General features: G+C 40.8%; 1 protein-coding gene across 6 annotated transcripts; it reads left to right on the forward strand.

The window, feature by feature from the left end:
* The first annotated feature begins 5858 nt into the window (after positions 1-5858).
* Positions 5859-11853, forward strand: SVBP (small vasohibin binding protein). Of its 6 annotated transcripts, none has more exons than XM_082431988.1 (3): positions 5859-5922; positions 6602-6751; positions 11435-11853. In XM_082431988.1, the coding sequence occupies exons 2-3, from the start codon at positions 6638-6640 to the stop codon at positions 11519-11521; spliced, it is 201 nt and encodes a 66-aa protein (XP_082288114.1). In that variant the 5' UTR covers positions 5859-5922; positions 6602-6637; the 3' UTR covers positions 11522-11853. The 6 variants fall into 6 exon arrangements, with proteins under 6 accessions (XP_082288114.1, XP_082288111.1, XP_082288112.1 ...); XM_082431985.1 differs by having other exon boundaries at positions 5866-5922; positions 6577-6751; XM_082431986.1 differs by lacking the exon at positions 5859-5922 and adding an exon at positions 5933-6136 and having other exon boundaries at positions 6577-6751.
* Positions 11854-11877: the final 24 nt, after the last annotated feature.

Genomic DNA, 11877 nt, shown 5'->3' on the forward strand with positions numbered 1-11877 from the left:
AGAACTGTGCTTTACACCCAATAAATGGTAGCTAGTATTATTATCTGAGGAAAGTCTCTAACTTGAAAGCTAGAGACCAAAATAAACAACAAGAGACAATCTAGGAAGTGGAAGAAAATGGCAGAAAACTACAACTGATATCCTCAGAAACATGAAATAAGAGAAGATCCTGAATCCACAACACAAAAGCAAGAGGCTACCAAAAGGAAAGTCAGGGAACCAGGAAAAACACTTGGAAATTAAAATTTTATGACAGAAATGAACAAATTCAACAGAAAAACTACAGGATAAATTTCAGAAAAATCTCTCATACAGACTTCCCTGGTGGTCCAGTGGTTAAGACTCCACACTCACAGTGCAGGGGGCCCAGGTTCGATCCCTGGTCAGGGAACTAGATCCCGCACACCACAACTAAGAGCTTGCATGCCACAACTAAAAGATCCCGCATGCCGCAACTAAGACCCGGCGCAGCCAAGTAAATAAATACATACATGCATACATAAAAATGTAACTACTAAAAAATCTCTTATAAAGTTAGAATAAACAAAACCAAGGGATGGAAAATGAGAGAAAAATGATGAAAAAAACAAGGGAATCTAACAGAGAGAAAATTTCCCAGAAGTGAAGACTGTATGTTTCCTGATTGAAAGGGACCCCTGAGTACCTAGAGCAATGAATGAAATAGCCTTACATTATTATTACTTATCATGATGAAGGTTCGAAACATCAAGGATAAAGGAAAAATATATGTCCTAAAAGCTTCCAGAAACAAGTGAACAAACAAAAATTACATAAGAAGTAACGGAAATCAGAATAAATCAGACTTCTCAAGAGTCTAGCCACATGAGAAGCTAGATAACAGTGGATCAATGCCTTTAAAATTCTGAGGGAAAATGATTTCCAACTTGGAACTCTGTACCCCGCCACACTGTCAATCAAGTGTGAGAGCAAAATAAAGCCATCTTTAGACAAGCAGGGTTTAAAAAATGTACCTCCCATGAACTTATTCTGGGGAAATTACTGGGGAATGAGCTCCTCCAAAATGAGAGAATAAGCCACAAATAGGAATATCCAGGAGACAGGGGATTTGGCACAGGAGAGGAGATGCAAGTCCCCAGAATGTGGTTATGGGAAGTCTCAGGACAACAGTTGGATAGCAAAGCCAAGACGACAGCTTGGAGCGAGAGGAGGATAGGCCTAAGGAATAATGTCTCTAAGGGAAAAAAAAAAGTTGAAAAGTATCGGATTCATGTGACCAGATAGAAAGACGTTTTATAGTCCTGATGGAGAGTTTATGGAATAATTAACAGTAGATGCATAGATAATTACACAAATGAAAAAAATAGGCAATTTTTGACTCCAGGAAAAAAAGAGTTGTAGAGTTGTTTAGAGTTGTTTAATAAAGTGAATGTAATCTTAGTACAGTATACACTGTAAAAATATTCTTTTTTACCCTTAGGAATAGTTATATTCATGTAAACACTGACTCAATCAACCAGGGAGTTTTGTAGACTGGTCAAGAGTCTGTTGATGGTCGAGAGAGAGAGAAAGAGAGATCATAAACTCATGGAGGAAGAACAGAGAGGGGACTTTCACTCCCTCCTGGCTCCAGCCTTCACCTTCCTGATGAAGAATCCCAAACCAGTATCTACACACCTGTGATTTTCTGCAGCCCTATACTTACTGGACAACTCTTCCTGCTTATTGCCACCTGTAAGTGTAAACTAGCTCTCTCTGTCTCTGTCTCTCTGTCTCTGTCTCTCTTTGTCACTCTCTCCCTCTTTCTCTCTCTCTCTCACACACACACACACACACACACTCACACACTCACACACCTCTGACTTATCCTCTTCCTCATCCTTTCCCAAGCCAACTCATCATACCTTCACTTTTATCAGTGGCTCCACTCTTTTTCCAATCTTCCAGTTTGGCTTTTCCACTACTTAATACCCTATATCCAGTCTGTTTCTGTTGGCTTTGTAAAGCCTTCCAAAGTCCCTGCCCTGTCTCCAGCTGTAATCTAATCCAGAGCTTATATGAACTTTATAAAGTGTACAATGTAACAAAAATGTAAAAGAAAGTATAAATCTTGCTAAAGTTTAAATGTTCATTGTAGAAATTTTGGAAAATATAGAAAAGCACAAAGAAGATAAAAATAATCTCCATTCTTAATTTCAATTTGCAATTTGGTGTGTTTCCATCCAGTCTCTTTTTCATGTGTATATAATAATCTTTTCTGAAACAATAAAACAAATATTGTGACTATGTTGTATATGCCTCTTTGTAACTTTTTCATTTATTAAAATAAAAACATTTTATTACATAAAAAATTCTTCTATGTCATTTTAATGACTGCATAGAATCCTATTATAGCTATCCTATAATTTATTTAATTGACCCCATTTATAAATATTTTCATTGTTTTGGTTTTTTACTCTTAGGAATAGCACTGTCTCTGACTATTTAGTTAGGATAACTTAAAAGTGTAGTTGCTGAGTCAAAGCTGTGCTTATTTTTTTTTCAATGTGGTTAAAAAAAACCCCACATAACATAAAATTTACCATCTTAAGCTTTAAAAAAATGTTTTAATGGAAATATAATTGACGTACAATATTACATGTTATAGGTGTAAAATATAGTGATTCACAATTTATAAAGGTTATATTCCATTTATAGTTACTACAAAATACTGACTGTATTCCCTGTGTTGTACAATACATCCTTGTAGCTTATTTATAGTTTGTACCTATTAATCCCTTACCCCTATCTCGCCCCTCCCCACTGGTTACCACTAGTTTGTTCTCTATTTTGTGAGTCTGTTCCTTTTTTGTTATAGTCACTACATTAGTTTGTTTTATTTGTTAGATTCCACATATAAGTGATATTATACAGTATTTGTCTTTCTCTATCTGACTTATTTCACTTAGTATAATACCCTCCAAGTCCATCCATATTGCTGCAAATGGCAAAATTTCATTCCTTTTTATGGCTGAGTAATATTTCATTGTATATATAAACAACACATCTTGTTTAACCATTCATTTGTCGATGGACACTTAGGTTGCTTCCATGTCTTGGCAATTGTAAGTAATGACACTATGAACATTGGGGTGCATGTATCTCTTCGAATTAGAGTTTTCGTTTTCTTTGGATATATACCCAGGAATGGAATTGCTGGGTCATATGGTAGTTCTATTTTCAGTTTTTTGAGAAAACTCCATACTGTTTTCCACAGTGGCTGCACCAATTTACATTTCCACCAACAGTGTACAAGGGTTCCCTTTTCTCCACATCCTCACCAACATTTTTTATTTGTGTCTTTTTGATGATAGCCATTCTGACAGGTGTGAGATGATATCTCATTGTGGTTTTAATTTGCATTTCTCTGATGATTAATGATGTTGAGCATCTTTTCATGTGCCTGTTGGCCATCTGTATGTCTTCTTTGGAAAAATGTCTATTCAGGTCTTCTGCCCATTTTTTTGACTGGGTTGTTTGGTTTTTTGATATTGAGTGTATGAACTGTTTATATATTTTGGATATTAACACTTTATTGAACATATCATTTGAAAATATTTTCTCCCATTCAGTTGATGGTTTCCTTTGCTATGCAAAAGCTTTTAAGTTTAATTATTTTCCATTTGTTTGTTGTTGCTTTTATTTCCTTTGTTTTAGGAGACAGATCCAAAAAAATATTGCTACAATTTATGTCAAAGATGTTATGCCTATGTTTTCTTCCAGGAGTTTTATTGTTTGTGGTCTTACATTTAGGTCTTTAATCCATTTTGAGTTTATTTTTGTATATGGCATTGGAGAATATTCTAATTTCATTGTTTTACATGAAGCTGTCCAGTTTTCCCAGCACCACTTATTGAAGACACTGTCTTTTCTCCATTGTGTATTCTTGCCTCCTTGGTTGTAGATTAATTGACCATAAGTGCATGGGTTTATTTCTCGGCTCTGTATACTCTTCCATTGATCTATGTGTCTGTTTTTGTGCCAGTACCATACTGTTTTGATTACTGCAGCTTTGTAGTATAGTCTGAAGTCAGGGAGCATGATTCCTCCAGCTCTGTTCTCCTTTCTCAACGTTGTTTTAACTATTTGGGCTCTTTTTTGTTTCCATACAGATATTAAAATTATTTGTTCTAGTTCTGTGAAAATTGCCCTTAGTATTGTGATAGGGATTGCACTGAATCTGTGGATTGCCTTTGGTAGAATGGTCATTTTAACAATATTAATTCTTCCAATCCATGAACAACAGGGTACATCTTTCCAACGGTTTGTGTCTTATTTCTTTCTTCAGTGTCTTATAGTTTTCCAGTACAGGTCTTTTACCTCCTTAGGTAGGTTTACCATCTTAATTATTTTTAAGTGTGCAGTACAGTGGTATTAACTATATGCATATTGTTGTGCAGCTGATCTCTAGGACTTTTTCATCTTGCAAAACTGAAACTCTATATCCATTGAACAATTCCCTTTTCCCCTCCCCCCAGCCCCTGGCAATCACCATTCTACTAAGAGTTTGACTACTTTAGATATCTCATAGAAATGGAATAATGCAGTATTTGTCTTTTTGTGGGGTCGTGTTCATTTTCAAGGCTTTTGAAATGCAGTGCTAAACTGGCTTCCCAAAAGGTTGTGATAATTTACACTTTGACTGAAAATATAAGTGTCCATCTGGGCTACACTTTCGCTGTTGCTTAGAATCCATCCTTTGTTTCAATTCTTGCCCAATCCTTAGAGGAACAAAAGGAGTGGGCTTGAACACGTTTTCTTTTGGATAGGCCATTGTCCTATCCTAAATCCTAGCTGAAATACTTGCTAGGGCACTTACTAGCTGTGTGACCTTGGACAAGTCACAAACTCTCTGTGCCTCTGTTCCCTTATTTGTAAAATGGGGACAATAATAGTATATTATTATATATTTACATTATTATATGTACTTATTATGAGGAATACATGAGTTAATAAATGTGAAGCTCTATGAACAGTGCCTGTAATATAAGTCCAGAAGAGAGGTAGTTATTATTGTCATTGTTATTATTAGACTGTACAAGATTTCTGCCGTCAAAGTACTTATCTACCATTTTGTCCAATCCTTGATAATCTAATAAATGAAAAATGATAGCCAGCTATTTCAATTTGTAAAATTATTGTAAATAGTTATAAAATTGTAATTTTAAAATTATCGATTATCAGTGAACTTGAACATTTCTCTTTGTTTATATTGGCTATTTATACTTCCATCACGATTTCCCTATTCAAAGCACTGTGGCAAACAGGAGCTCACTTGATCTTTCTAACAAGCTTCTGAATCAAGAAGGCGGCAATCGGGCGATTGAGATTGACATGTATACACTGATGTGTATAAAATTGATGACTATAACCTGCTGTATAAAAAAAAAAAAGTGATCAAATGTATTCTACTGGAAAGAAGCAAAAATAGACCATGTTTACTGTCTTAATTATATTTAAAAAAAAAAAAAAAAGAAGGCGGCAATCATCATCCCTACTTTCCGAATTGAAAACTGAGGCTCAGAGAGTTACAATTCTAGTCCCAGGTTTCAGATCTCACCTTTCAAAGCCTAGCGTCTGTCCCAGAAAGTATTCCCGGGAAAAGCTTTTGTTACTGGTACCCACGCACCCGCCCCCGCCCCCGCCCCCGCCCCTGTCCCTGCTCCTCCTCCTCCCCCCGCCCCAGCCCCAGCCCCAGCCCCAGCCCCAGCCCCAGCCCCAGCCCCAGCCCCAGCCCCAGCCCCAGCCCCAGCCCCAGCTCCAGCACCGATGCGGGGCGTCCAGACACGCTCTCTGCGCACGCGCGGGCCTTCCTGTGGGCGGGGCCTCGCCGCGCCGGCCCGCCCACCGCCTCCCGGCCCCGCCCAATCCGAGGCGCGGCAGGCTCGTGCTGCAGGCTGGGAGGTAGGGGAAGGCGGGGGTTCCCCCTTGGGCCCTTGTCCGAGTCCCGAGGCCCGGGAGGGAAAGCCCCGACTCCCGAGCGCCGCCCGCCTCCAGCCGCCGTTTTGCACCGGGAGTGGGCGACGGCGGGAGGGGAGCTCTCCTGGGGCCGGGCTTGGGCCCGGGCGGGGCGGTGGCGGAGGGCGCGAGCGGGCCGTAACCTTCTGGGAGGGCAGAGGTGGGAAAGCCCTGGTGCGGAGGCTGGCGGCCGCGCGAGCCTTGGGCTCCCCGCCAACCCGCTTCGAGACCGCGGCCGGTCGGTCCCTCTGGGCCGCGGTGTCCTCGTAATTCTGGCAGTCCCACGCTGGATGCAGCGCGCTACAGTGTAGGAAACCGTTCACCGGGCTCTTCGCATTTGGTGCTCACACGGCAGCTCGTGGGAGGGGGCCAGGGGATGGACTGTTGTCCCATTGTGCAGACGGAGAAAACTAAAGCTCAGAGTGGGGAGGAGATTTGCCTAGAGACACCCAGCGAGGTGGTGGCAGTGGGACTCAGGTCTTACTCCTCCAATGCAGCGCCCTTTCCCCCGGGCCCCTCTGCCTCCCCTGCCAAAGGAAGGGGCTGAGGTAGGGCATTAGTGAATGGAAGTTCGTTCGTTCGTTCTTTTTTTGTCTTTAGATCCGCCTTCTTCTGTACCATCTAGGTCAGAGCTGACTAAGAAGTATACAGAAGCCAAGTCATGGATCCACCTGCACGTAAAGAAAAATCCAAAGTTAAAGAGGCCGTCAGCAGAGTTGAGAAGGCCAAGCAGAAATCAGCCCAGCAGGAGCTGAAGCAAAGACAGAGAGCAGAGGTGAGAGTAAGGAGGGCCTGTATACCTGTAGTCTGCTGGAGATGCCGGTATAGAGAGATACGAGAGAGGAGAGCTATGACGGGGAGCCCTACCTGCCTCCAGCCAATCCAGCCAAAACAGGTGTTCTCCCAGGTTTCCAGAGGAGATCACTGAGGTTCACATGGTGAGGTGGCAGCCCAGAGTCACATGCCAAGTGTCAGAACCCCGACCAGTACCAGATAGTCTCCAGATGACTCCTGGTGCAGAGCTTTTGTGGTAGGACCTGAGGGAAGGAAGAAAGGAAAAAGAGAAGGGACATGTAAGGGAGGGGTCCTGTAAGGGAGTGAGAGAGAGCAAGTGTCAGACACCCTAGTACAAATGTCCTGGATTTGGCCTGGAGAGTTGCTCCTCCTAATTGGGAAGTAGAGGCCCAAGCTCTACACCCAACACTGTGTTCCTTTGTTCAGTCTGCACTTAAAAATCAACCTATTTACATGAATATTTTATTTTAGCATTTAATATCAGGAAAAAGCTTACTGCAGTCTTTTCCCTCTTTCTATTTCTTTTGCTTTTGCTTGTTTCTTTTCTTTTTTTAGAAATTTTATAATGCAGAAAAGCAGAATATTATAACAAACACCTGGGTACTCAGCACCCCAGATTGGTAGTGTTTAACATTTTGTCATGTTTGCCTGGAGTCTTTTTTAAATAAATAAAAATTACATAAAAATTTGAAGTCCCCTTTCTCCATTTCCTTTTCCCCTCCCTATGGGCAACCACTATTTTTTTTTATACTTTTACGCTCAAATGTTAGTAGATATTTTTGAACAATATAAAATGTTCTTTTGTGCTTTAAAATCTTACATTAATCTAATTCCACGTGTTTTATTTTGCATTTTGTTTATGTTTTTTAGAACTATTCATGTTAATGTAAGAATCTAGTTTATTCCTCATCACTGCTAATAGTAGTCTAGTTTATGAATCCACTTTAGTATATTTACCCCGTCCTCTGGTAACGGATGTTTAAATAATTTATAGGGGGTTTTTTTTGCTGTTACAACCAATGCTGTAGTGAAAAATTTTTAGATGTCTCCTTGGGCACCTGTGCTGGAATTCCTGAAGGGCATATATAACTAGAAGTAGATTTATTGGGTACATTTTCAAGTTTACTAGACGTTGCCAAATTGTTTTCAGAGAGATTGTACAAGTTTGCACCTGCATTAGCAGTGTGAGAGAGTTCTCATTCCTCACTTCTTTTCCAATGCTTAATAGTGTCAGACTTTAAATTTTTGTTAATCTGATCCATTCACTCACAATATTGAACTGCTACTACATGCCACTGTTGTAGGAACAGAGGAGTCACTGCCTTTGTGGAGCGTGCATTCAGTGGGGGAGGCCAACATAAACATAATAAGTAAACTTAATAGTGTGTTTGAAATTAATCCATAAACTGAAATCTGCCTTTGGATTACGGCAGACTGTCTGAGAGCTGTGGACCTGGGTTCTAACAGATTGTGCCCCTCTTTCCTTCACCTCCCCATCCTCACCTGGACGCAGGCCCCCAGACGGTTTTACTGATCAGCGCTTTGGTGAAAGTTGGAGGGCTGCTGTAAAACAGCCCTGGGAAACTGTCCTCTGTGCACACTGCAGCGATAATGTTGTTGGGGACATTGTTCATGTGTTTACTGACGCCCTGCCGGTGAGGTTGCACAGGTTACACTTACTTGTCTGACTTCAAACCCCAACTCCTCCATAAATTCCAGTTCTTCCCAAGTCACCCTGGACGAGATACTTAACCTCTCTGAACCGCAGCTCTTCAGTTCCTTTTTGGTAAAATGAGGATAACATCAATCACACAAGATTGTTGTAAGGAATAGAAATGTTGTATGTAAAGCATGTAGCACAGTGCCTGGCCCAGAGAAAGCACTCAAAAATGGCAGCGATTGATTGTTATCAGGAGTCACTGTGTTTTCATTGTGCGGACTTGAAGTTGAATTGTGCTGATTTGCCAAGATGTCATCCTGGACTTGCACTGTCGTTGCAGCTGGCACTTCTTGAGCTCCTCAGATGTGCCAGGCACATGCATCACCGCGTGTAATCCTCACACCAGGGTGTATTATTGTTGCTCCCACTCTGACCTTTGTAAATCCTTCCTGCAATAAGGAAGGGGGATACAACATACATGACCTTGTGAGGTAGAAAGTATTATCCTCATTTCAAGTGAAGTGTCATGTCCAGAATTCCTAGGTAGTAAGGGATTGAGGGGCAGGACTGCCATCTCAACAGGTCTTTCGACTTTCTCCCCTGCTCCCTGCTTTGCCCCACAGTTGCCTTGCTGTTTTGTCTGTGTTGCCTGGAATGCAGTTTCCTAAGATAGGAATGTGACAAGAGCCCTTGTGGGGAGGCGGAGACACAGTTTCCCTTCAGTTCTGTATAGATGCCACATTCCAGAAAGTGAGATGAGAAGGAGAGATGGGAGGGGTGAATGGGAACAGAGGCCCCTTTGGCAGCTGAAGCAGCATTTGGCACTGTTGGTGATCTTCTCCTTGAAAGTCTCATTCCTTGGCTTGGACCCTTGACCCATTTTGAGTCTCTTCTTTCTCTGCTTAATGTATTACTTAATATATTCTTAATACATAATACTTAATACTTATAATACTTAATATATTAAGTATATTCGTACTTAATATATACTTAATTATATAATACATATAAATAATATATATAAAATGTGTTTGTGCACTTAAAGAAGATGAATAAAACAAACACCCAACTACAGAAATAGAACATGACCAGTAACTTAGAAGCTCTTCAGGCCTCACTCTGGTCATGTCCCCAGCCTTCCCACTAGCAGTACCCTCGGTCCTTAATTTCATGCTAATTACTCCCTTGCTGTTCTGTATTAATTTACTATTTCTGTGCGTACCCCTAAATAATATAGCAAAACAATATATTGTCTAGTTTTGCATGTTTCTGAACTTTATATATGTTACCATATTCCGTGACTGGTTCTCTTCACTCAGCATCTTTTTTTTTTTTTTAACCATGCAGATTTATTTATTTATTTGTTTGTTTTATGGTAAAACATACATAAAACTTGACCATTTTAACTATCAGTATTATGCTTTTTGAGAATCATTTGTGTTGTTGTTTGAGACTATTTTCATCACTGTGTGGAATTCCGTTTTACTTAAAGATTATAGAATCTTTTTTTTTTTTTATGTATTTTTGACTGCGTTGGGTCTTTGTTGCTGTGCGCGGGCTTTCTCTCGTTGTGGCGAGCAGGGGCTACTCTTTGTTGTGCACGGGCTTCTCATTGCGGTGGCTTCTCTTGTTTCAGAGCACAGGCTCTAGGCATGCAGGCTTCAGTAATTGTGGCGCATGGACTCAGTAGTTGTGGCTCGTGGGCTCTAGAGCACAGGCTCAGTAGTTGTGGTGCACAGGCTTAGTTGCTCCGTGGCATGTGGGATCTTCCCTGACCAGGGCTCGAACCCGTGTCCCATGCATTGGCAGGCAGATTCTTAACCACTACGCCACCAGGGAAGTCCCAAGATTATAGAATCTTATCAAAATTTTTTAAAATTGGAAAAAAAAAAGATTGTAGGATTATTCAAGCTTTCTATTTAGTCAGTTTTGATCATTTAAGTTTTCAAACTTATTGACACAAAGTTCGTAAGTTTTGTTTTAATCTCCATTATATCAGTACTTACGGCTTCTTTTAAATTCTAATAATGTTTGTTTGTGCCTTCTCCCTTCTTATCTCGACCTGTCTTGTCAGAGGTTTGCAGGGTTTTCTTTAGTATTTTCAAGGAACCATCTTGCAGTTTTGGTGATCCTCTCTATTGTACTTTTGGTTGCTTTTTCATTCATTTCTGCTCTTATTTTGTAATTTTCTATTTGTCTCACGTCTCAGGTTTTTTTCCCTTCTTTTTGATTACTCAAGTTTTATCCCCTACACACAAACATGGCCCTTCTTTTTTTTCTTCTATACAAATGTGGAAGTGTTACGTTGTTTCTGGTTCCTTGGTGGATTAATTGATTACTGCAAGGTGAGCAATAAGGTAGACACCCTGCCTTTCACCTTAGAATGTCTCTCACAGTTTTCTTTCCACCCCACTGCCTGCCCTGGGTCATGTTCCTACTACCTCCTCCCGGACCATTGTAATAGGTGTCTCCTAACGCCTATAATCTCTCCGCCCCGACTCCATCCATCCCTCACATGGTCTCCAGTTTTCTTTCTCAAAGCACAGATATAATCAAGTTGCTTCCCTGCACACTTCTCTCTCCAGAGCCAGCCCGATAAAGTCCAGATTCCTTGGCATGGCATATAAAGCCCTAACATACTTTTCTTGCTTTCTCCAGCTCCCCAAACCCCATTCCATGATATCTTTCATATTAGCATACTTGAAGTTTCCAGAACTAATGCTGTACTTTTCCATTATATTTATTTAATCATAATATCCACTCCCCCATCACCTATGTGCTTTCCCCAGTCTCTACCTGTTCAAATCCTACCGATCCTTTAAAGGCCTGATCAGCCACCTGCCTCACTGCTTCTTACCTGATTCCCCAGTGGAGTTACTGTCTACCTCTCCTGCCCCTGCGTTACCAGTGCAGTTCTGGCATTTTCAAATGACACAGCCTCTGGTGTCTGAAGATACACTGAGCATTTGCCTCCATTGCTAACACGTCTTTTCTCCCGTTCAGATCTATGCCCTCAACAGAGTCATGACAGAACTGGAGCAGCAGCAGTTTGATGAGTTCTGTAAACAGATGCAGCCTCCTGGAGAGTGAGCTACCCCTGCCTTCACACCTGCAGGCTTTGTTTGTGTGTTACCAGTCTTAAGCTGAGATGGCCCATTTGGAGCCTTACACAACTGGACAAGAAGACATTTGTGTTATTCCTAAAACTGGATAAATTGGAACTTCCTCTATCTAACTTACTTCACTAGTTCCTCCGACCTGAATTGGCCCATTGCTTGCTGAAGAGACTTGTTCTATTCTTCCAAGACAATAGATTATTTTTTTTCTTTTTTTTTAACTTTTTCTATTTTTTGAAAAAAAAAGAGTGTGTCCTGTGAAACTGTAAATCTCCAAAACTACAAATAAAATACTAATAAGATGTTTGTTTGCTCGTACTTTAGCGTCGG

Source organism: Balaenoptera physalus (assembly GCF_965194825.1).
Source record: "Balaenoptera physalus genome assembly, chromosome: 1".
NCBI lineage: Eukaryota > Metazoa > Chordata > Mammalia > Artiodactyla > Balaenopteridae > Balaenoptera > Balaenoptera physalus.

Excerpts from the sequence above, each read along its gene's own strand:
- SVBP (XM_082431988.1), top strand. The coding sequence starts at position 6,638 with ATGGATCCACCTGCACGTAAAGAAAAATCCAAAGTTAAAGAGGCCGTC. Across the intron at positions 6,752-11,434 it reads AGCAAAGACAGAGAGCAGAG|ATCTATGCCCTCAACAGAGT; the intron begins GTGAGAGTAAGG and ends TCTCCCGTTCAG.